Raw genomic sequence first — 17,934 nt, 5'->3', positions numbered from 1 at the left:
GTTAAATCAGCATGGACTGGAATACCCATCAGCCCCTGCAGGTCACCTTCTCACTGAGCATGCACACCTGTTCTGCATTTCCACTAATCAGTAACCATTTTTAAGTTCCTGTGTTTCAGCATCTCGTCGTCAAGCTTCTGCTGTTGTTTAACTGACAGAAAACTGGACAGATAAAGTGAAAGCAACAAATTTTATTCAGTGCTGCTGGGCCAATGATGAGCAGATGCAGGAGATGCAGAGGAGGATCAACCGGATCGAAACCCTCCTGGAGCACTGTTTGACTCATCCCTTGATCCTGGAGACATGAAGGACAAAAAGGATGAAAATGTACTGTAGCTTACACTTCCATCATGACGTATGAACTTCCCAGGAGGAGATGAATGTACAGTTTGTACTCTGAAGGAGTGCGCATGCGCACAGGTGACAAGACACATGGTTGTTAAACCAATCCCTAGTGGTTAAACGAGGTAAAACAACTAATAAAAAATAAAAAAAATTTACTAATAAAAAATAGAAAAAAACTTATTATATTGATAAAACAAAAATCAGAGCACAATTTCTAGTACATTTTATAATCAGAGATCAGATATATATATACGTATATATATATATATATATATATATATATATATATATATATATATATATATATATACGTATATACGTATATATATATATATATATATGTATGTATATAGCATTTTTAAGTGGTATTTGTGTGTTCTCATTGTTGTCATCATAATAATAAATAAATAAATAAATAAAATAATACAAATAGAGTAAATAACATTATAATATTAATAATATGTTGATATTAAAATAAAAAATTATAATAAAATGATACTACTACTACTACTAATAATAATAATAATAATAATAATTAATAAAATAATAAGAATAATAATAAATAGAATAATAATAATAATAATAATAATAATAATAATAATAATAATACAAGTAAATAACATTATAATATTAATAATATTGATACTAATAATAGTAATAATAAAAATTAATACAATTATACTAATAATAATAATAATAATAATAATAATAATAATAATAATAATAATAATAATAATAATAATAATAATAATAATGGAGTTGGTAAGGTTACCCCATTATGTTCCTAATTCTCTCTAAAAGCACTGCATTTGTTTTTCCTCACTCAGACTCTCTCTCCCTCTCGGTTTTGTACCTACTGCAGATTCAAATCCAGACCAGCAGGTTTTGTTGTTTTTTTTTTTTTCTACGCCGGGCAAGATGGCGGCGGTAGCGCCGATATGGAGCAGCCGCTCAGCCTGAGCAGTTTTTACACAAAATAGCTTAAACATCTTAACTTAAATCTGAAAACAGCACAGTATCGGTTTGGACTGTTCAACTTTGGCTAAGTTTTAACATTTTCTGTGGACAATGTTCAGATCCTAGTGATCTTTTACTCGAGTCCAGCGAGCAAACGAGGCAGAAAGTATAATGGGAGAAAAGCTAGAACTGAAGCTCAAGTCGCCGGTTGGAGCCGAAGCTGCAGGATATCCGTGGCCGTTACCGGTTTATGTGAGTAAAGTCTGTTTGTTTTAAAACACACGTCGTTGTTCTGATTTAATCCATTTTACGTTCAGTTTGAGAGAAAAAACCCGTCATTTAGCTACCGCACAGCTTGAGAACCAACGCGTATCACTAGCTTATTAGGAGTTAGCTTATTAGCTTACTAGCAATTAGCTTTAGCGCGCTCGTGTCTCTCAGCCGTTGTTCTAATGTTAACAAATTAAAACTCGGGTTTTATTTCTTTATTTATTCTTCAAACTTTATTTATCATGAAGGTTTAACGGCACCGCTAAAAAAAACGTGATCAGGAGAAAGTTCTGAGGGAAAATACTTTTGGACGTGACGCCCGTTATCAGTTCGCGGGTTGTGATTTATTTATTTATTTATTGAATTTTTTTATAACACGTTCTGTTTGAATAGTTAATCTTGACCAATAGCGACTGTTGTTGTTTTTTTATTTATTTATTTATTTTATTATTTAATGTGAAGGTGTAGTTGACGGTTACGATTGTGGGAAGCTAAAGCTAACTAGCATTGCTACGTTAAGTGTGTATATACATATATTTAAAAATCAGTCTTTTTATTTATTTATTTATTTATTTTCTCTCACATCCGATCAGTTCACGAATGTGCGACTGGGTTACCGTTTGGTGTTGGTTAACATTTGGTGCCAGTTTTCCTAAGTATGAGGTTATTCCTTCAGTACAAACTGCCTGGTTAGCATCGCTAGCAGCTAAGCTAATCGGTTATCTAGCAGCTAGGCTAACGTTAGCTGATTGTCGTGTTTTGTCTGTTGTAAGTGGCGGGTGGAGAAAAGTCGAGTAGGAAGGTTTATCGGATGTAAGTCTGTTTGAAATATTCCGTGTAGGTTGTATTTTAAAATAAATAAAGAAACAAACGATGCTGTCAAAGCGCTGAGTGGAAGGACAATAGATATTTAGTCTGCTCCCCTGAACTAACAATGGTACTGTTGTTGCTATTTAGGGACACTTTTGGTTTTTGTTTGTTTGTTTTTGTTGAAGGTTAGAGCAGGTCTGTGTCATACAGCCATCACATCCGGGCAGTTACTTTTCTGGTGCTGCCTTGTTGTACTTTAAAAGTATAATAGTCCCTCTTTTTAGAACAGGTTGTCAAACCTTTAGTCCACAGTAGAAGGTGAAGTCGAGCACAACACCAATATTAACTTATAAACTGCTGTTTATTCAGTTTACATGGTCTCAAAGCAGCTTTACAGAAGAATAGGAACAGAATAAAAACATCCAGGTTAACACCTGAAGTCCTGCATCTTGTGTGATGGGATTAGAAGTGGCCCGCGCAGGTATGAACAGAGTTTAGGTTTAATCCGTGTCTGGGACGTTTTGTGATCCGCCCAGTCAAACCCTTATGAAGATTATGAACACGTTGCATTTGAAGTGTGAACGCAAATGCAGCCCAATTTGTCCCGGCCACGAACGACTGATCAGATGCTTTATTACCGTTTACCCAAACTGCACATCATGGTAGAGCTGTGAGCATTTTAGACCAACAGGTAAAGACAATGCTCTACCAGGAGAATAGAGAGAGAGAGAGAGAGAGAGAGAGAGAGAGTTGCTTTTCCTAGCTTCAGACAGAAGTCAAATATGAGGATGATCGTAATTCCAGATTTACACCTGGATATGTTAAACGCTTTACACAACCCTTTTGCATGGGATCGACCGTATTAACACCGTTCCAGTAGTTTTGGTCGTCTGCCATCATAGATATATATTTATGATTATAAACACATTTAGATGTAGGTTTGAGTCCGTTGTCTCATATTTATCTTTCAATCTCAAGCCCAGATGTCCTCATGTGTTTAGCAAAAACAAAAGGACTCTCTTCGTAGTTCCAGTCTGTTCAGAGGAAACAGTAATATTTGTCCGGTTCTGCCTGAAAATAACTGCAGCGGAAGACTGAAGTGACATGTATGAAATCTGATCAGAAGCAAACGCTGTCGGGTGCGAACAGATGTGTGCGTCTTGGCTGCCCAGTGTTGACACGATCACTTTAGACGTGAGGCATGTGATTGGTTGGTGGGTCTCTGATCAACAGGAGGGAAAGAGTATGAAATCCCTCCCACCCCGTGTCTGCGGCCAGTCAACTGTTAAACCAGTTAAAGTTGAGCGTTCTCGTTAGTCGGGGTGTTGGGTTCTGATAACGACTTATCTGAAACCAACAGGAACTTTGACTCCTCATTTGACTGTGAAGTTGAAATTATTTTTTTGACCGAAGCTGGTTCAAGCTACGGAGTGCGGAGTAATCAACAGACTCTTCCACATTCGTCTTCTATGAGCATCTAACTAACCAGCTGACTGTGCTGAGTGATGTGTAGATTCTGACTGCACACTCAGTGTTTTATGAGCTCTAGTGATGGCAGTGCTGTTCATTCCTGCTGTATTCGGTTTGTCCCTTCAGACAGCACCCTTCTCTCTTGCCTTCCTCATCTTTCTAAGTTTGTTGTTTAAACTCGCTCAGGTCACCTATCCAGTGACACTTAGATGCTTTTTCACCTGTATATTATTGAATCAGGGACGTTTAAGACCTTTACTCTGGAGCTGTAGGTTTTCTTTCCTTAATTTATATATGTTTTTAACTTCAAATTAAGTGTGGAAATAATATTTTTTTAATATCATATAAATAAATATAAATTTATAACATTTTTATTTATTCATTTATTTATTTTTAAAATAACTTCTGTAAATCATTTTTCATCCCAGAGTCTGAATTATTGTCCTCCTTCCAGTTATTTATTTATTTTAACTCCTCTTAGTGTATGATTATGATTCCAGGGTCATGTCTATAAGCATGAAGTCGTGTGTTCCTCTGTTTTGATGTCATTTAAGTCAGACTTCAGGAAATATTTTTCCACAAAGTTTCACACGTTTCTGAGAATTTTAGACCGTATCGACTGTCTAGGCGTATTAACTAATACGAACGTTTCCTTCATCGTGACTCTGTTCCTGCCGTGAAGGTAGACTCCTGTGACGCTTGATGTTTCTAAGAATTTACTCTGCTTGTCAGGAGTCAGAATTGCTGATCTGCCGGTGGTTTCCGTCTGACGGAACGTAAAACTCAGAAGTCGCAGTTAAGTTGACAGACGTCAAGATGATTCATCGTAATAGCAGGAAAATTAACTTTACTCTTTTTCATAAACGTGAGTCACTGAGATCTGCAAAGTGGAAGTGAGAGATGTGGTGAGTGTGTGTGCGTGTGTGTGTGAATGAGTCACGTGTTTACACTACCATTCACGACTGAGCTCAGCGCCCCTACTTTCCCCCTTTTACGTGAATGTGTGCGCGTGTGTTTTGCGTGTGTTTTGAGTTCTCCTTGTTTGCCCTGGCTGGTGTTATTTTTAGCTGCTGTGCAGGCGTTGCTGTGTGGGCAACCAACCAAGAGGAACACTGCCCCCTCTCTGCTACACACACGCACACACACAAGCACATACTCCTCCTACATACTGCCCTTGTCCAGATTTGGTATTAACATCCGCCTCAGCTGATAGATCACAAAAAGACAGCTGCAATAGATATCAGTTCACACCCGGTATTTGCCTCTCAATCAATTTCTTTAGCAGCTGCGTTGCCAAATCTGGTCACCAAAAGACAAAAATACCTACCCAATTGAAACGTTTTTTTGTTTTTTTTTTGTTTGTTTTTTTTTTTAATTTAATTTAATATATAAATAATTTTTTTTTTTATCTCATCTAGCCTTACTTATGAAGCAAGTTGAAGCTTATTTGTCCCTGCTAGAATTTACATTAAAAAAAGATCTGGTGTAAAATGACAGAAGACTACACGGGTGAAATCATTACACCTCAACCCTTGGAACATTATGTTGCTCTCCTCTTTTATTACGCATAATAGCCTCTAAAAGATAATGTTCTTCACAATATGCCAGTTAAAATAACTCCAGTTATGTGTTTTGATCTGATGTATATTAAACCTGACCTCAATTAAATATATTGAGCATGAGCTATCATCTAGCGTGATTACATATGGAAGCCCTACCCACTCATGGGACATCGTCGAATACGAATATCTTATAGAAATATCTTTTAATGAAGCAGTTTTAATAACAGGACAACTGTCAGGCTTATTCCACGGAGGTGTTTCGAGGTTCCTATCACTACGCGGTTTTATTCCTGATCTCGTTGCATCTCATTCTGAAGCCGGAAGTCAAGGATTTTTAAGTGCTTCAAGCTGCTCGACTTATTTAGACCACAGGGGGTTGTTAAAAAAAAAAAAAAAAAACTCAGCAGGCTAAATACGGAGAACGATAAAGAGGTTAACCAGAGCTTTTGACAGACTTTATACAGATTGTTCCCTCACAGGATTATGGGCAGGATGTGGGGTCTTACAGACTCGTGCGTTTCTGACAGAAACTGGGTCACTGGGTCACGCCGTGCAACTTTCACTGCCATCACAGATTTCTTAGTGCTCTCCTGTGTGAAGGTTCTGTGGCCACTCGCTATTAGAGATGTTAGTTTGTTTGTTAATCTGTTTTGAGGATTTGTAGAGGGAAAATGTCTACAGAATCTGACCGAATGTATGCTCAGGATTTCCCACGGATGTCGACCGTGTTTTAAAATAATAAGGTTGAATAAACATGAAGCGGAATTGCATTCAAAATTGTGTTTTTTAACGGAAATGTGCTAGTTTTCAGTCTGTTCTCTATTTCCCTCTCTTTCTCTGCAGGATAAACATCACGATGCCGCACATGAGATTATCGAAACCATACGGTACGTACTGTTCGCTTACTGTTCGCTAAAGGCTGACCGACCTGCAGGTTGCTGACGTCTGTCTAACTCCAGTCCGTGTCTTTGTCTAGGTGGGTGTGTGAGGAGATCCCAGACCTTAAACTGGCCATGGAGAACTACGTGCTCATTGACTACGACACAAAAAGGTATCCCCTTATCCATTAAACGTGTGTGAAAGGGTGAAGGATTCCACAGGGTGAAAGATGTCCCAGTCTTAGGGAGAGAATGTCAGAAGTTAGGACAGTCTGTCAGTTTGTAGCGGTGCTGCTGGTTTCAGGCTGCACAGCGAATGACCGTAACGTTCGGATTGAACTCTTTTCATGACCTTTTAACATTTTCGTACACCGATTGTTGGCGGTTTCCGATCTCTCACGAACAATCAGTGTTTTTACTACATATTTTAACTCTGTGGGCTGGACTCTGGTGTTCATACAGTGCAGCTGCATCACACAACTTTTTAATCAATTTCCAGTTTCCACCATTTCACTCGCACGTTTTTCAAGACTCTCAGTACACCATATTTGTAGTTCGACACGCCTGTTTCAGCCCCAAGGTATCATTTGGAAAAACAGTGTCCAAAACCCAAATAAGGAATGTTTTAAAATAAGCATGTGTGAGGATTGTTTTAAAGAAGACTGAGTAAATTCTACAAAGACAATAAAATCAATACAAATAATATCGTCGCTGTCGGGCGGAATCCTCGTATCTCCAAAACCATTATTTTTCAGGAAATTAAAAAAACTGCATTTTTTTTTTGAGTTATTCAACATTGTATCATAAAAGTTATTATACCTTATATTGCTATCATATACTGTTGTGCACGAACATTAACACAACATTTTCCCAAAGTCACGTTTTATTAGAGATACAAGCTTTATGACTTGGGAGTCAAGTCAAGTCAAGTCAAGAGTCAAGAAGCTTTTTATTGTCATTTCAACCATATATAGCTGTTGCAGTACACAGTGAAATGAGACAACGTTTCTCCAGGATCAAGGTGCTACATAAAACAAAGACAGGGCTAAGGACATAGCTACATAAAGTGCATAAGTCTTAGCTACATAAAGTGCAACTGTGCAACCTGGTGCAAACAGTGCAGGACAAGACAAGCAAGACAGTGCAGGACAAAAGACAGTGCAGGACAAAAGCAGGGAGATATGAGATTATGCTGTCATCGATAAGAATGGTACGGACACAGACGTCGCTGTAAAATAATAATAAAAACAATAATTTAATAGTGGTATCCAAAACATTCAGTTTAATTCAAATATTATATTAGAAACATTTTAAAATGTCAATGAACATGTATAATAAGCAGTAATAAATAGTAATAAATAGATATTTAAAATCATCAACACAGATATAGATAAAATCATAGTTAAAGGGATAGTTCACCCAAAAAATAAAATTAAGGTCAAATTATCATTCCACTACGTTATACGGCATGTTTACGTATAATAACGAGGCAAAAAGCCAGCCAGCTTGCTTAAAGTGATGAGCATGACGGCAAAGGCAGCTACTTATTGAACATAACGGTTTGCCTTGACATTGTAAGATACAATCCTGTCTTATCTGCAATACACAGGGTTTAGGCCGCGTTGCAGTGGATTGTCTTGTGCTAAATTCCTGTCCACAGGCGAGCACCAGAACTAGCAGGGGTCAAGATTTTGATAATAATACTGAAGAAAATATTATAAAGTTTGGAAATTTGAGGTCTTGTTAATGTTGAGAACTCTGGCGATTTCAATGTACCGGAGCAGTGGGCAAGGATCAGAGAACATAAGTAATTAGCATCGACCTTTCTGAGTCTATGTTCCTGCACACTAGTGAGGCACGATGCCTGCAGGAACAGCCTGAATTTTTCACTCTCTCATTAAGTTATACAGTGCGAATGTTAGTCAGAACCACGAGGACATCTGCTTGTATGCCCAGATTAAAACACGTAAGCAACCGTTGCCTAATGATTGTGCAAATTTAGCTGTAGCAGTTTTGCTTGTGGCTTAATCTAGAGTTGTAATTTACTAACACAGTTTCAACTTCTAATAAACTGTGTGCCGTTTCTGTTTGTTTGGGTGCACCAGTGGGTCACCGATTGATTTTTTTTTTTTTGTTTCTAGTTTTGAGAGTATGCAGAGACTGTGTGACAAGTACAACAGAGCCATCGACAGCATTCACCAGCTGGTAAGCTGACTCGTGTACACACGGTCCATCAATGTGTTGTTTTCTGCTCTGACCGTCTGTATTTGTCACGTCATGATGTTGATGTAATACGATGGTGTCTCCCAGCCCTAGCTGCGTTAGGGAGTGAACTATACTAACCCTGTCACAAAGATCAGGTTTTCTCCATCCACAGACCCTGCAGCGTTAATTATTTGTGCCCTCTGTGTTCCAGTGGAAAGGTACGACTCAGCCGATGAAGCTGAATAAACGGCCTTCAAACGGCCTGCTTCGTCACATCCTGCAGCAGGTCTACAATCACTCTGTAACTGATCCAGAGAAGCTGAACAACTATGAGCCCTTTTCCCCTGAGGTGTACGGAGAGACTTCGTTCGATCTGGTGGCTCAGATCATTGACGAGATTGAGATGATGGAGGAGGACACTTTTGTGGACCTGGGCAGCGGTAAGGGCCTGCACCTTAAAGCTTTACTCCAAGCTACACTGAGCATAAGCAGTGGACTTAATACTGCGAAACACCACCTTCTTTACCACGTCTCTCTTTCTGTCTCTCTCTGTCTGTCTGTGTGTGTTGTCTCTCTGTCTGTCTGTGTGGGTTGTCTCTCTGTCTGTCTGTGTGGGTTGTCTCTCTGTCTGTCTGTGTGGGTTGTCTCTCTGTCTGTCTGTGTGGGTTGTCTCTCTGTCTGTCTGTGTGGGTTGTCTCTCTGTCTGTCTGTGTGGGTTGTCTCTCTGTCTGTCTGTGTGGGTTGTCTCTCTGTCTGTCTGTGTGGGTTGTCTCTCTGTCTGTCTGTGTGGGTTGTCTCTCTGTCTGTCTGTGTGGGTTGTCTCTCTGTCTGTCTGTGTGGGTTGTCTCTGTCTCTGTGTCTCTCTCTATGCTCTGTGTCTCTCTCTATGCTCTGTGTCTGTATGTGTCTCTCTCTCTCTGGTCTGTGTGTGTCTCTGTCTGTCTCTGTGTCTTTCTGTCTGTCTGTGTTTGTCTGTCTGTCTCTCTCTTCAATCACAGTGACACTACCCAGAGTTTTTCTGCTGACCTTTTCACTGTCATTACACATTTGCTGTAAACACTGGACAGTGATTGGCTAGATATCATGTTGCACTGATCACAGCAGCTTTTGTGTCATGACCAGCATACTGTATTGTCTGCATGACGTTATAGCAAAACAAATTCTCCTGCGTTTGGTTCCACACACCATGAAGAATATAGTGTGATTCCCTTGGAGTATTATTATTATTATTATTATTATTATTATTATTATTATTATTATTATTATTATTATTATTATTTTATGCTTCACTTGCATGCAAACACAGAAATAAAGTACAGGCTTATTTTCTGCTCCTATCAACTCAAAAGTATGGAAGAAACCAGCCTCTATTTATTATTATTCTATTATACTTTGACCTTAGGCAAAGTGGATCATTATTGAAATGTGGTCAGAATTCTGTCCGCACTGAGGTAATAAAATGAAGCATGCTGTAACTGACGAGCGGTGATCTAAAAGGAGAAATCCTGACACTTTATTCCCATAGTCCCAGATTAAAACGCTTGCTTTCTTTGCCTGGATTACAGGTGTGGGGCAGGTGGTCCTGCAGGTCGCTGCCGCTACCAACTGTAAGCACTACTACGGTGTAGAGAAGGCCGAGATTCCAGCCACGTACGCAGAGGTATAAAACTTTTTGTACAAAATCATCTGTCTGTATGGTGAAGGCAAAATGAAGTGTATGGAGTAAACACTCAGCTGCCACGTCATTATAAACAAAAACACACGCTCATTCATGCAGCTAACCAATCATCTTGCAGCATCTACAGCATAAATGGACCTGTAAATGCAAAAGACTGTCTGTGTATTATCTTGGTCCAATGTTATCGTCCATCTCGGTTACTTCTAGCAATACGTTATGTGCTAGGTCTCTGTCAAGTCCGGCTAGTTCTTTTAACGTCTCCATCAGTCCATCAGAGCACCTTTTTAGGATTTGATAGATTTACAGTAAGAATGTACAGCGGATGCTTTGGAAGTGCCTGGAAATGTATAATGTGCTGCAGAGATTGGAACTGACTTTGTAATGATCTCACCTTCTGTTATTTTTTTGCACTACAGGCAATGGACAGGGAATTCAAGCGGTGGATGAAGTGGTATGGGAAAAAGCATGGCGAGTATACAGTAAGTTGATGTCAAACTTACTTAAGGAAACGATTGTATACTCCCCCGACCGTGTGTTGGTGCGCATGAACCAAATCAGAATTGTCGAGCATTTCAAGAAGGTAAACGATATCAAACGCACGTAATGTCGCACGTCCGGTCCCCAGCCGCTTCCAGCGACGCAAATTTTAAATCGCAGATCTGTCAAAATGCAATGACAAGATAAGTGAAACTCAAAAGAAACAAACAGAATGCTGCAGAGAAGACGTTAAGGCGTACCCGATGTGTCTATACGAGAGAAGCTGGAAAAGCACATCGCAGTCTGGATGCTAATAACTATTATCTACGCGGAAAAGTTAGTAGCATCTGTTCGTACGTTGTGGATGGCATTTTCTTTTCTGTGGTGAAGTCGAATGGTGGCTAAGAGGAAAAGAGAGCACTTACATATTAAAGTGTAGAAGCGCAGTCTCGGAGCCAAAACCAGGCAGATGCTTCAGAGCAACTTTAAAAAAAAAAAATAATAATAATAATTGGGCAAATTACTATGGCATTAAAGGAATAAGATACTTCAGGGTGGTAATGTCACACCCGTGAAACATGGTGTGTGACTGTCCGACTTCTGCTCGTGTGTAGGAGCTTCGCACGGTAATGTCGGAGTACACGGCTATGCGGCTGTCGCTTAAAAGTACATCCCCATTTTATCGAAAATATGGATAAGAAGCAATTCCGTTAGCAATCACAAAGCGGATGTGACGTCCGTGTTAGACCGTGGATGTGCCCATCAAACGCTTGTGATTTCAATATAATACGGAGTGCTCTTATGCCCATTTTCCACCGAGGCAGTTTGAGTGCTGGTTCGGAGCCTAACTTAGAACCAGTTCTTTCTTTTTCGACAGCCAAAGCGCACCGGCTCTGAACCAGGAAAAGTGGTTCTTAAGTAGCACCAAAACGTTGCTGGTCTAGACTTAAGAACCGCTTACATCAGGGGCTGTGGGCGGGGCTACTGTTAGATAATGTACCTTAAGTTTACTAATGTTTAATACACTTTTACTTTACCGCGATATGATACATTATCAGCACACATGATAGTAGTTAGCTACATGCCAAGGCTAAATTTTTTCTGTGTTAATGATAAAATAATGTTATGTACTTTATCGATTACAACCTCTGTTTATACAAATTACACGGAGCTGCACGTACACGTTGGATTCACAGCGTTTGGATGTTAATGTAGGTTCACAAAGCCATGAGCATTAACAGTAAAGTAACATCCACCATTGTTGTTGTGTTTGTCGCTGCTGCGCTAACGTTGCTGTGTAACATGACACGTATACAGTGACGTCAGACTCTGCTCTGTGACGGCTCTCTAACCGATGGAAAGGCACACTGGTTCTTTAATAATAATGATAAAGCTAGCATAGTAGGAAATACCATTTATTAACATTATCCATTTAATACTAAAAAAATGGAATGGATTTGTCAAATATGGGATTCGCTGGGAATTACTCTTCTCCTTTTCTGTAGCTGGAGCGAGGAGACTTTCTGTCAGAAGACTGGAAGGAAAGGATAGCAAACACAAGGTATTACATCTCGGTAAATTCCATTCATGTCGCTAAGCACATCTTTTTCCTTTGGTTGGCTGCTTTTTTTTTCTTCTTTTTTTTGGATGTAACGAATTATAGTAAAATGTGCAAATCATTGATTGTAATTGTTCTCTTGCAGTGTTATTTTTGTAAATAACTTTGCCTTTGGTCCAGAGGTGGATCACCAGCTGAAGGAACGCTTTGCCAACATGAAGGAAGGTTTGTACACCTTTTGCTTTTTTATTGCATGTCTCATTTAGCTCGCTTGGCTAACAGGATCTTTTCAAAATGACCGATCCCAATAAAATAAAATCAACGACGCTAGACAGACTCATCGTATCGCCCGACATTCCGAGCTACAGTAGCAAACGTCCTTTAAGAACGTTTTGAGAAGAAAACAGCTCAGTTTTTTTCATGTATTCTGTTTCAATGCATTTATCTACCCAGTTTGCTGTATCTGGTTACGTTATTTCATCCTAGTGAGTTGCGTATCAGCTAACTGCTAAAGAAATGACTTTATACTTAATAATATTTAATGATAATCCGTATATAAACAGTGCTTATCTTTCTGCTGTCTCAGGTGGAAAAATTGTATCCTCAAAACCTTTTGCACCTCTCAATTTTAGAATCAACAGTCGAAACTTGAGCGGTATGTGTCACACACACACACACACACGCCACGGTTAATTCATTCACGATCACCCTGCATCGCATTTAACATTGTGTGCTGTTCTCCTGTACAGATATTGGCACAATAATGCGTGTTGTTGAACTTTCTCCACTGAGAGGCTCTGTGTCTTGGACAGGGAAGCCAGTTTCCTACTATCTGCATACAATAGACCGTACCATAGTGAGTGCTGTTATTACCACCTTCTCACAACACTCAGTAATGTTCTACTGTAAACTCAGCTAGTGGTGGTTAGTATTCCTGTAGGGTTTTTTTTTTTCCTTCTCTAAGCGTTGTTTTCTCTCCTTCTATTCACAGCTTGAAAACTATTTTTCTAGTCTTAAAAATCCTAAACTCAGGGTAAGTGAGTTTTTCTCCATTAGGATTTAAAAAGAAAAAAAGTACAAGAGTACAAATCTATACAAGCCTGTCGGTCGGTATTGTTCCATAAATGAGATGCTCTCCAAACACCCCCACCCCCATCACCCCCACCTTGTGCCACTAGGAGGAGCAGGAAGCAGTGAAACGGCGTCAACAGAAGGAGAACAAGGACAGTAAAAGCAGCAGCACCACCCCAACCAAGCCAAAGGAGCACAAGGTGAGCCTCCATATCACCGGCGTCTTTCATTTCTTTTACCGCTCTGATCCCGGTTCAGCGAACGAGACTGATTTCACCACCATTATAAAAAATTAGGGCCTTTTTACACCTGGTCACTTCATGTGTTGTCTCTGATCCGATAGCTATCTGATTTGTTAAAACCCGTACCATTTACATCAGGCCACATAAATGCGAATCGGATATCGATCTGATCTTTCTACTCCCGCCCAAAATGCACATATATTTTACCTCATTTCCGGGGGAATTGAAACGGAACAAACTTTGGTGTTTGCGGTTTTCAGAATGCAATCAAAAAGAAGACAAAAAAACTGGTTACAACAGTTATGCTACAAAAAACAGTGTTTACTGTTTGCTGCATTTTCGCTGGCGGCAGCAGCGCATTTTAAGACCCGACGAGACGCCTAGGTGAAAGATCACCTGCGAGTGACGTACTTCCGTTTGGGAGGAGTATAGCGCTGACGTATGTGGCTTGAACAACCACATTCGTTTACACCTGTCCAGTTTCATCTGAAATGCGTCCCAGACCACCTCCTGAATGGGTCTGAACCATCAGATTTATATCCGTCGTGATTGTGATTTGTGATTGTCGGACTGTATATTTATAATCACACCTTCCAGTGTCACCCAAATGAGGACGAGGTTCACTTTTACGTCCGGTTCCTCACAAGGTTTCTTCCTCTTCCTCCTAAGAGAGTTTTTCTTTTCCAAGATCGCTTCGGTCACCTCAGGCTTGTTCATTGGGGATAAATACAAACACATTTCAATACAAGTTTAATATTAATCTTTGTATAATATGAAACTTTCTGTGCTATATTACTTGCGTTCTGTAAAGCCGCTTTGAGACGATGTCCATTGGTGAAATCGCTATAGAAATGAAATTGAATGGACATTCTTCTGTGCCCACTTTCCACCTTATTCACAGGAGTCATGTGGTGAAGAGGAAACCTCGGGGGTACTGGTACCAATCAAAGCGTCACCTAAACCACGTCGTGCCAAGCTGCTTGCCAAGGGCCGCAAGTTGGGCAACAGGAAACGCGGGCGGCCCAAGAAGTCCATCATGGCAGCAGCCACTGAACGCAAGACCAAGAAGAGTCAGAGCGCCTTAGACCTTCTTCATGCCAAGACCGTCTCAGCAGCGCCCCCTCAGGGTATGTTTGCACCTCCTGCGTCGCCTTCGCGTTTTATCTGGAAGCACCACGTTGTTGCTTTGAGCTAATTTGATCTTGCTACTTCTGCTGATGTTTTCTCACAGATGCATACAAATCGCCTCAAAGCCCCTACTACCAGCTACCTCCTAAAGTTCAACATTACACCCCTGGCCAGCTGCTGCTCAGCAACATGCCTGCCGGCCTGCAGACTTTACTGGGTAACCAAAACCTCTCCTTGTCCAATTTATTAGGTAATAAAAATAAACCTTCCCATAATGGTGCTATGAGAGGATTGTGGTACCATGAACATTTAGCTAACCGTCACCATGCACGTGTTTAACGTAAACGTACAAGTGATGTCTGTATAATTGGTATCTGACTGATCAAGTGGCAAAGTTTATAAAGCAATTGTGGATCTTCCCTGTTTACAGATAATTTCAAAGTCCAGTACATGCAGTTCTTGACCCATATGAAGACACCACAGTACCACACAAATCTGCAGCAGGCTCTGGAGAAGGAGAGGGTACGATACTTCACCTTACCAGATTTTACGCCTACACGCTCACTTTCTGACTGATATTTTAGTGTTAATGTCTTTTGGGGTTTTTTTTTTTTAAAGTCATCCTTGTTTCTCATACCTCATAGCTCAGACACACTGAACTGTCCGCTCAAGCCCAGTGTCTGATGAACGCCTGTCACACTCACAAGGAGAGGATCCGGGACCTTTTCCAGGCCAAACTAGAAGAGGTAAAAGCTGTCGAGACAACACGAGATATAAACGCCTAAAGCGTAGATACCAAGTCATTCTGTCTGAAGGCTGTAATTTCAGCGTCGATCTGTCAATATTCTTGCAGCTGGGAGTAAAGGCAGTGACCGTAGAGGACCTGGTGCAGGCTCAGAAAGAGATCATGGCCCATAATATGCAGCTGAAAGAACAAACCAAGCAGTTGGAGAGAGACATGGCTGAGCTTAAAGACCAGAGCCGACTACTGGTGAGCCCCAGTCATGTGTTACAGAAGCCATCTGTTCTATTGTCATCTTTGGATACTGCAAATGTTCACCCTACGAGTCCTTTTTTTTATTCTCCTGCTCTGCCTACTTGTTTTTGGTGATGCTTATGAGCAAAAACGGTGTTATTCCTGCAGCTAAAGGCTCGCTGCGAGGAGCTGAAACTGGACTGGGGGTCGTTGTGTCTTGAGACGCTATTAAAGGAAAAGGCTGCTCTGCGTCGACAGATCTCTGAGAAACAACGCCACTGTCTAGAACTTCAGGTACTTCAGACTTTTAAAATGCATATTCAGTGCCTGCTGTAATAAGATATTAAAATAGGAACTTACAAAGTCAAAAAAGCTTTATTTTCTTATTTATTTGGAAGTAAAAAAAATTTTTTGCCCCCCCCCCCCCTCATTGCATAACTTTCCTTGACAGATTAGTATTGTGGAGTTGGAGAAAAGCCAAAGACAGCAGGAGCTACTACAGCTCAAGTCCTCCTATAGCCCATGCAAAGACTCGCCATACCGCAAGAGCCTCCCTAATCTAGAGCCCCGTCCCCCAACAGACACCAACACCCCCAAACTGGCCGAACTGAACGGCCTTAGCCCCGAGTTGTCCATCAACGGCACAGCGTCTCCTAGCTACGAGCGTGGAGGCGGCATCAACTGCTTCAATGGCAAGAACGATCTGCTCTCCCACTACCTGCCAATCTCCCCCGAACATGAGATTGTGCCCCCCACCCCAGAGCCTCGAAGCAGGCCTCTAGGACAGCCCCTGCCCGACTACACGCGCTTTTCTCCAGCTAAGATCGCTCTGCGCAGGCACCTCAACCAGGACTCTGCTATAGGCCAGGCCAGGGCGCTCAGCACCATCCACAGGTCAGATCTGTTTTGTTAGAACTATTGGAACTATGATTTAATGGTCATGTTTGATGTCCTGTTCTTCCTTTTCAGGGGCGACGTTGGCGTCGTGTCATCTCCAACCTTAAAACAGGGAAGCGCCTCACCAAGCGCAGCTGAAAATCAACAACCAAATGCACTCAAGAGTGTAGAGAGGGTAAGTGTCTAATTAAGTCATATGTTCATAGTAACGGCTAATTAAGTCATATGTTCACTCATTACTGCTATGTAGATCAGAAGAAAGCAGTTTAAATGGACTCGCATCAACAAAGAAACAAGGGACTTTTTTTTTAAATCTCACTCCTACTACTACCCTCACCTACTCACTTTGTGAGATTTCCCTCGTTACTAAATCACCGTGAGCACGAGTGCGGGTCATATATCAGGATCCAATCGACTCCGCTAGCATACAGTTTTTGTGGATATTAATGCAGCCCGAGCCAAACTTGACGATACGACCTCCCAGACGCTCACATCCTTTATTAAAGGCAGGTTGTGCATTGTGCTTTAATTCAGGCTTTGTTCATGGCCAGAGATTTGTCGATGCCGCCTTTCCCCATGCACACCTGGGTAATCAGATCACAAGTGAACAGCACAAGTGCAAGTGTGAACAGGGTCAAAGGTGCAACAGGGATGCTATGTGAGCCAATCACCTCATTCGCATTCGGAGGTGGTCTAGGTCACCCGTGCACATGTCCCATTTGTACTGTGAATGTGAATCTCAGTACCTCAGCAGCCAGCCAGAGAATACATCATTGTTACTAACCTGCTGCTCTGAATAGTAGATCTCTCAGCAGTTACGCTTTGTGGATAAAGATAACAGCAGCAACCTTTTGTAGCCTCATTTATCTCTTGAGCAGTTGGGAGTTTTAGAAGCATTTTAAAATGTTCAAAGCTGTCCTTAAATGTGGTTAAGAGGTTTTGGGAGACATTCTGACTGAAGATTGATGCAGTAGAAGACATAATGGATGTTTTCAGCGGTAGCCACGTACAATTCGATCAGAAGTCACCGGAGAAGCATTCGTAACGCCGAGTGTGAACGGCGGTGGGAGCTCCGTCCCCTTTCCCAGCATCTCAGATTTGTACCCTGATCTCGTCATGCGTCTTAAATGACACACTGATCTGCTGCTCGATATTTTAGGAGGTTAGCGTCAACTAATCTGTTTGCAGTCAGATAACAATTTGAACAGGTTTAGTCGGACCGAAAATTTGTACTTTTAATGGCAAAACATAATAGCAAATAATAGCCCTCCAAGTTTATTAGCGACTTAAAATGACCATGTCCACTCTTTTTTTTTCAGGTGAATAAGGAGAAGATCCCAGCTGGAGCAGGTGACAACATAACTAGTCTCCCAATCAGCATCCCTCTCAGTACTGTACACCCCAACAAAC

General features: G+C 40.9%; 1 protein-coding gene across 5 annotated transcripts in view; it reads left to right on the top strand.

The window, feature by feature from the left end:
• The first annotated feature begins 1,252 nt into the window (after positions 1-1,252).
• dot1l (DOT1-like histone H3K79 methyltransferase) overlaps positions 1,253-17,934 on the top strand; it is a 34,075-nt gene continuing 17,393 nt past the window's right edge. For 2 of the 5 annotated variants that reach the window (XM_047804803.1, XM_027152133.2), the window contains exons 1-22: positions 1,253-1,554; positions 6,258-6,301; positions 6,391-6,465; positions 8,434-8,497; positions 8,709-8,937; positions 10,063-10,157; positions 10,592-10,654; positions 12,158-12,213; positions 12,356-12,435; positions 12,797-12,865; positions 12,960-13,066; positions 13,202-13,243; positions 13,389-13,481; positions 14,425-14,650; positions 14,755-14,868; positions 15,082-15,173; positions 15,296-15,397; positions 15,505-15,642; positions 15,796-15,921; positions 16,079-16,521; positions 16,597-16,699; positions 17,844-17,934. The exon at positions 17,844-17,934 is cut by the window's right edge and continues 56 nt beyond it. In XM_047804803.1, the coding sequence (XP_047660759.1) occupies positions 1,474-1,554; positions 6,258-6,301; positions 6,391-6,465; positions 8,434-8,497; positions 8,709-8,937; positions 10,063-10,157; positions 10,592-10,654; positions 12,158-12,213; positions 12,356-12,435; positions 12,797-12,865; positions 12,960-13,066; positions 13,202-13,243; positions 13,389-13,481; positions 14,425-14,650; positions 14,755-14,868; positions 15,082-15,173; positions 15,296-15,397; positions 15,505-15,642; positions 15,796-15,921; positions 16,079-16,521; positions 16,597-16,699; positions 17,844-17,934 (2,533 nt within the window). In that variant the 5' untranslated portion in view covers positions 1,253-1,473. Of the gene's footprint in view, positions 1,555-6,257; positions 6,302-6,390; positions 6,466-8,433; positions 8,498-8,708; positions 8,938-10,062; positions 10,158-10,591; positions 10,655-12,157; positions 12,214-12,355; positions 12,436-12,796; positions 12,866-12,959; positions 13,067-13,201; positions 13,244-13,388; positions 13,482-14,424; positions 14,651-14,754; positions 14,869-15,081; positions 15,174-15,295; positions 15,398-15,504; positions 15,643-15,795; positions 15,922-16,078; positions 16,522-16,596; positions 16,700-17,843 lie in introns of those variants that run through there. The other 3 variants (XM_027152134.2, XM_027152136.2, XM_027152137.2) reach the window with 3 other exon arrangements.

The sequence above is a fragment of the Tachysurus fulvidraco genome, chromosome 2 (assembly GCF_022655615.1).
Source record: "Tachysurus fulvidraco isolate hzauxx_2018 chromosome 2, HZAU_PFXX_2.0, whole genome shotgun sequence".
Classification (NCBI taxonomy): domain Eukaryota; kingdom Metazoa; phylum Chordata; class Actinopteri; order Siluriformes; family Bagridae; genus Tachysurus; species Tachysurus fulvidraco.
The sequence above is the reverse complement of the archived record's forward strand: the minus strand, read 5'-3'. Positions and strand labels throughout refer to the sequence as shown.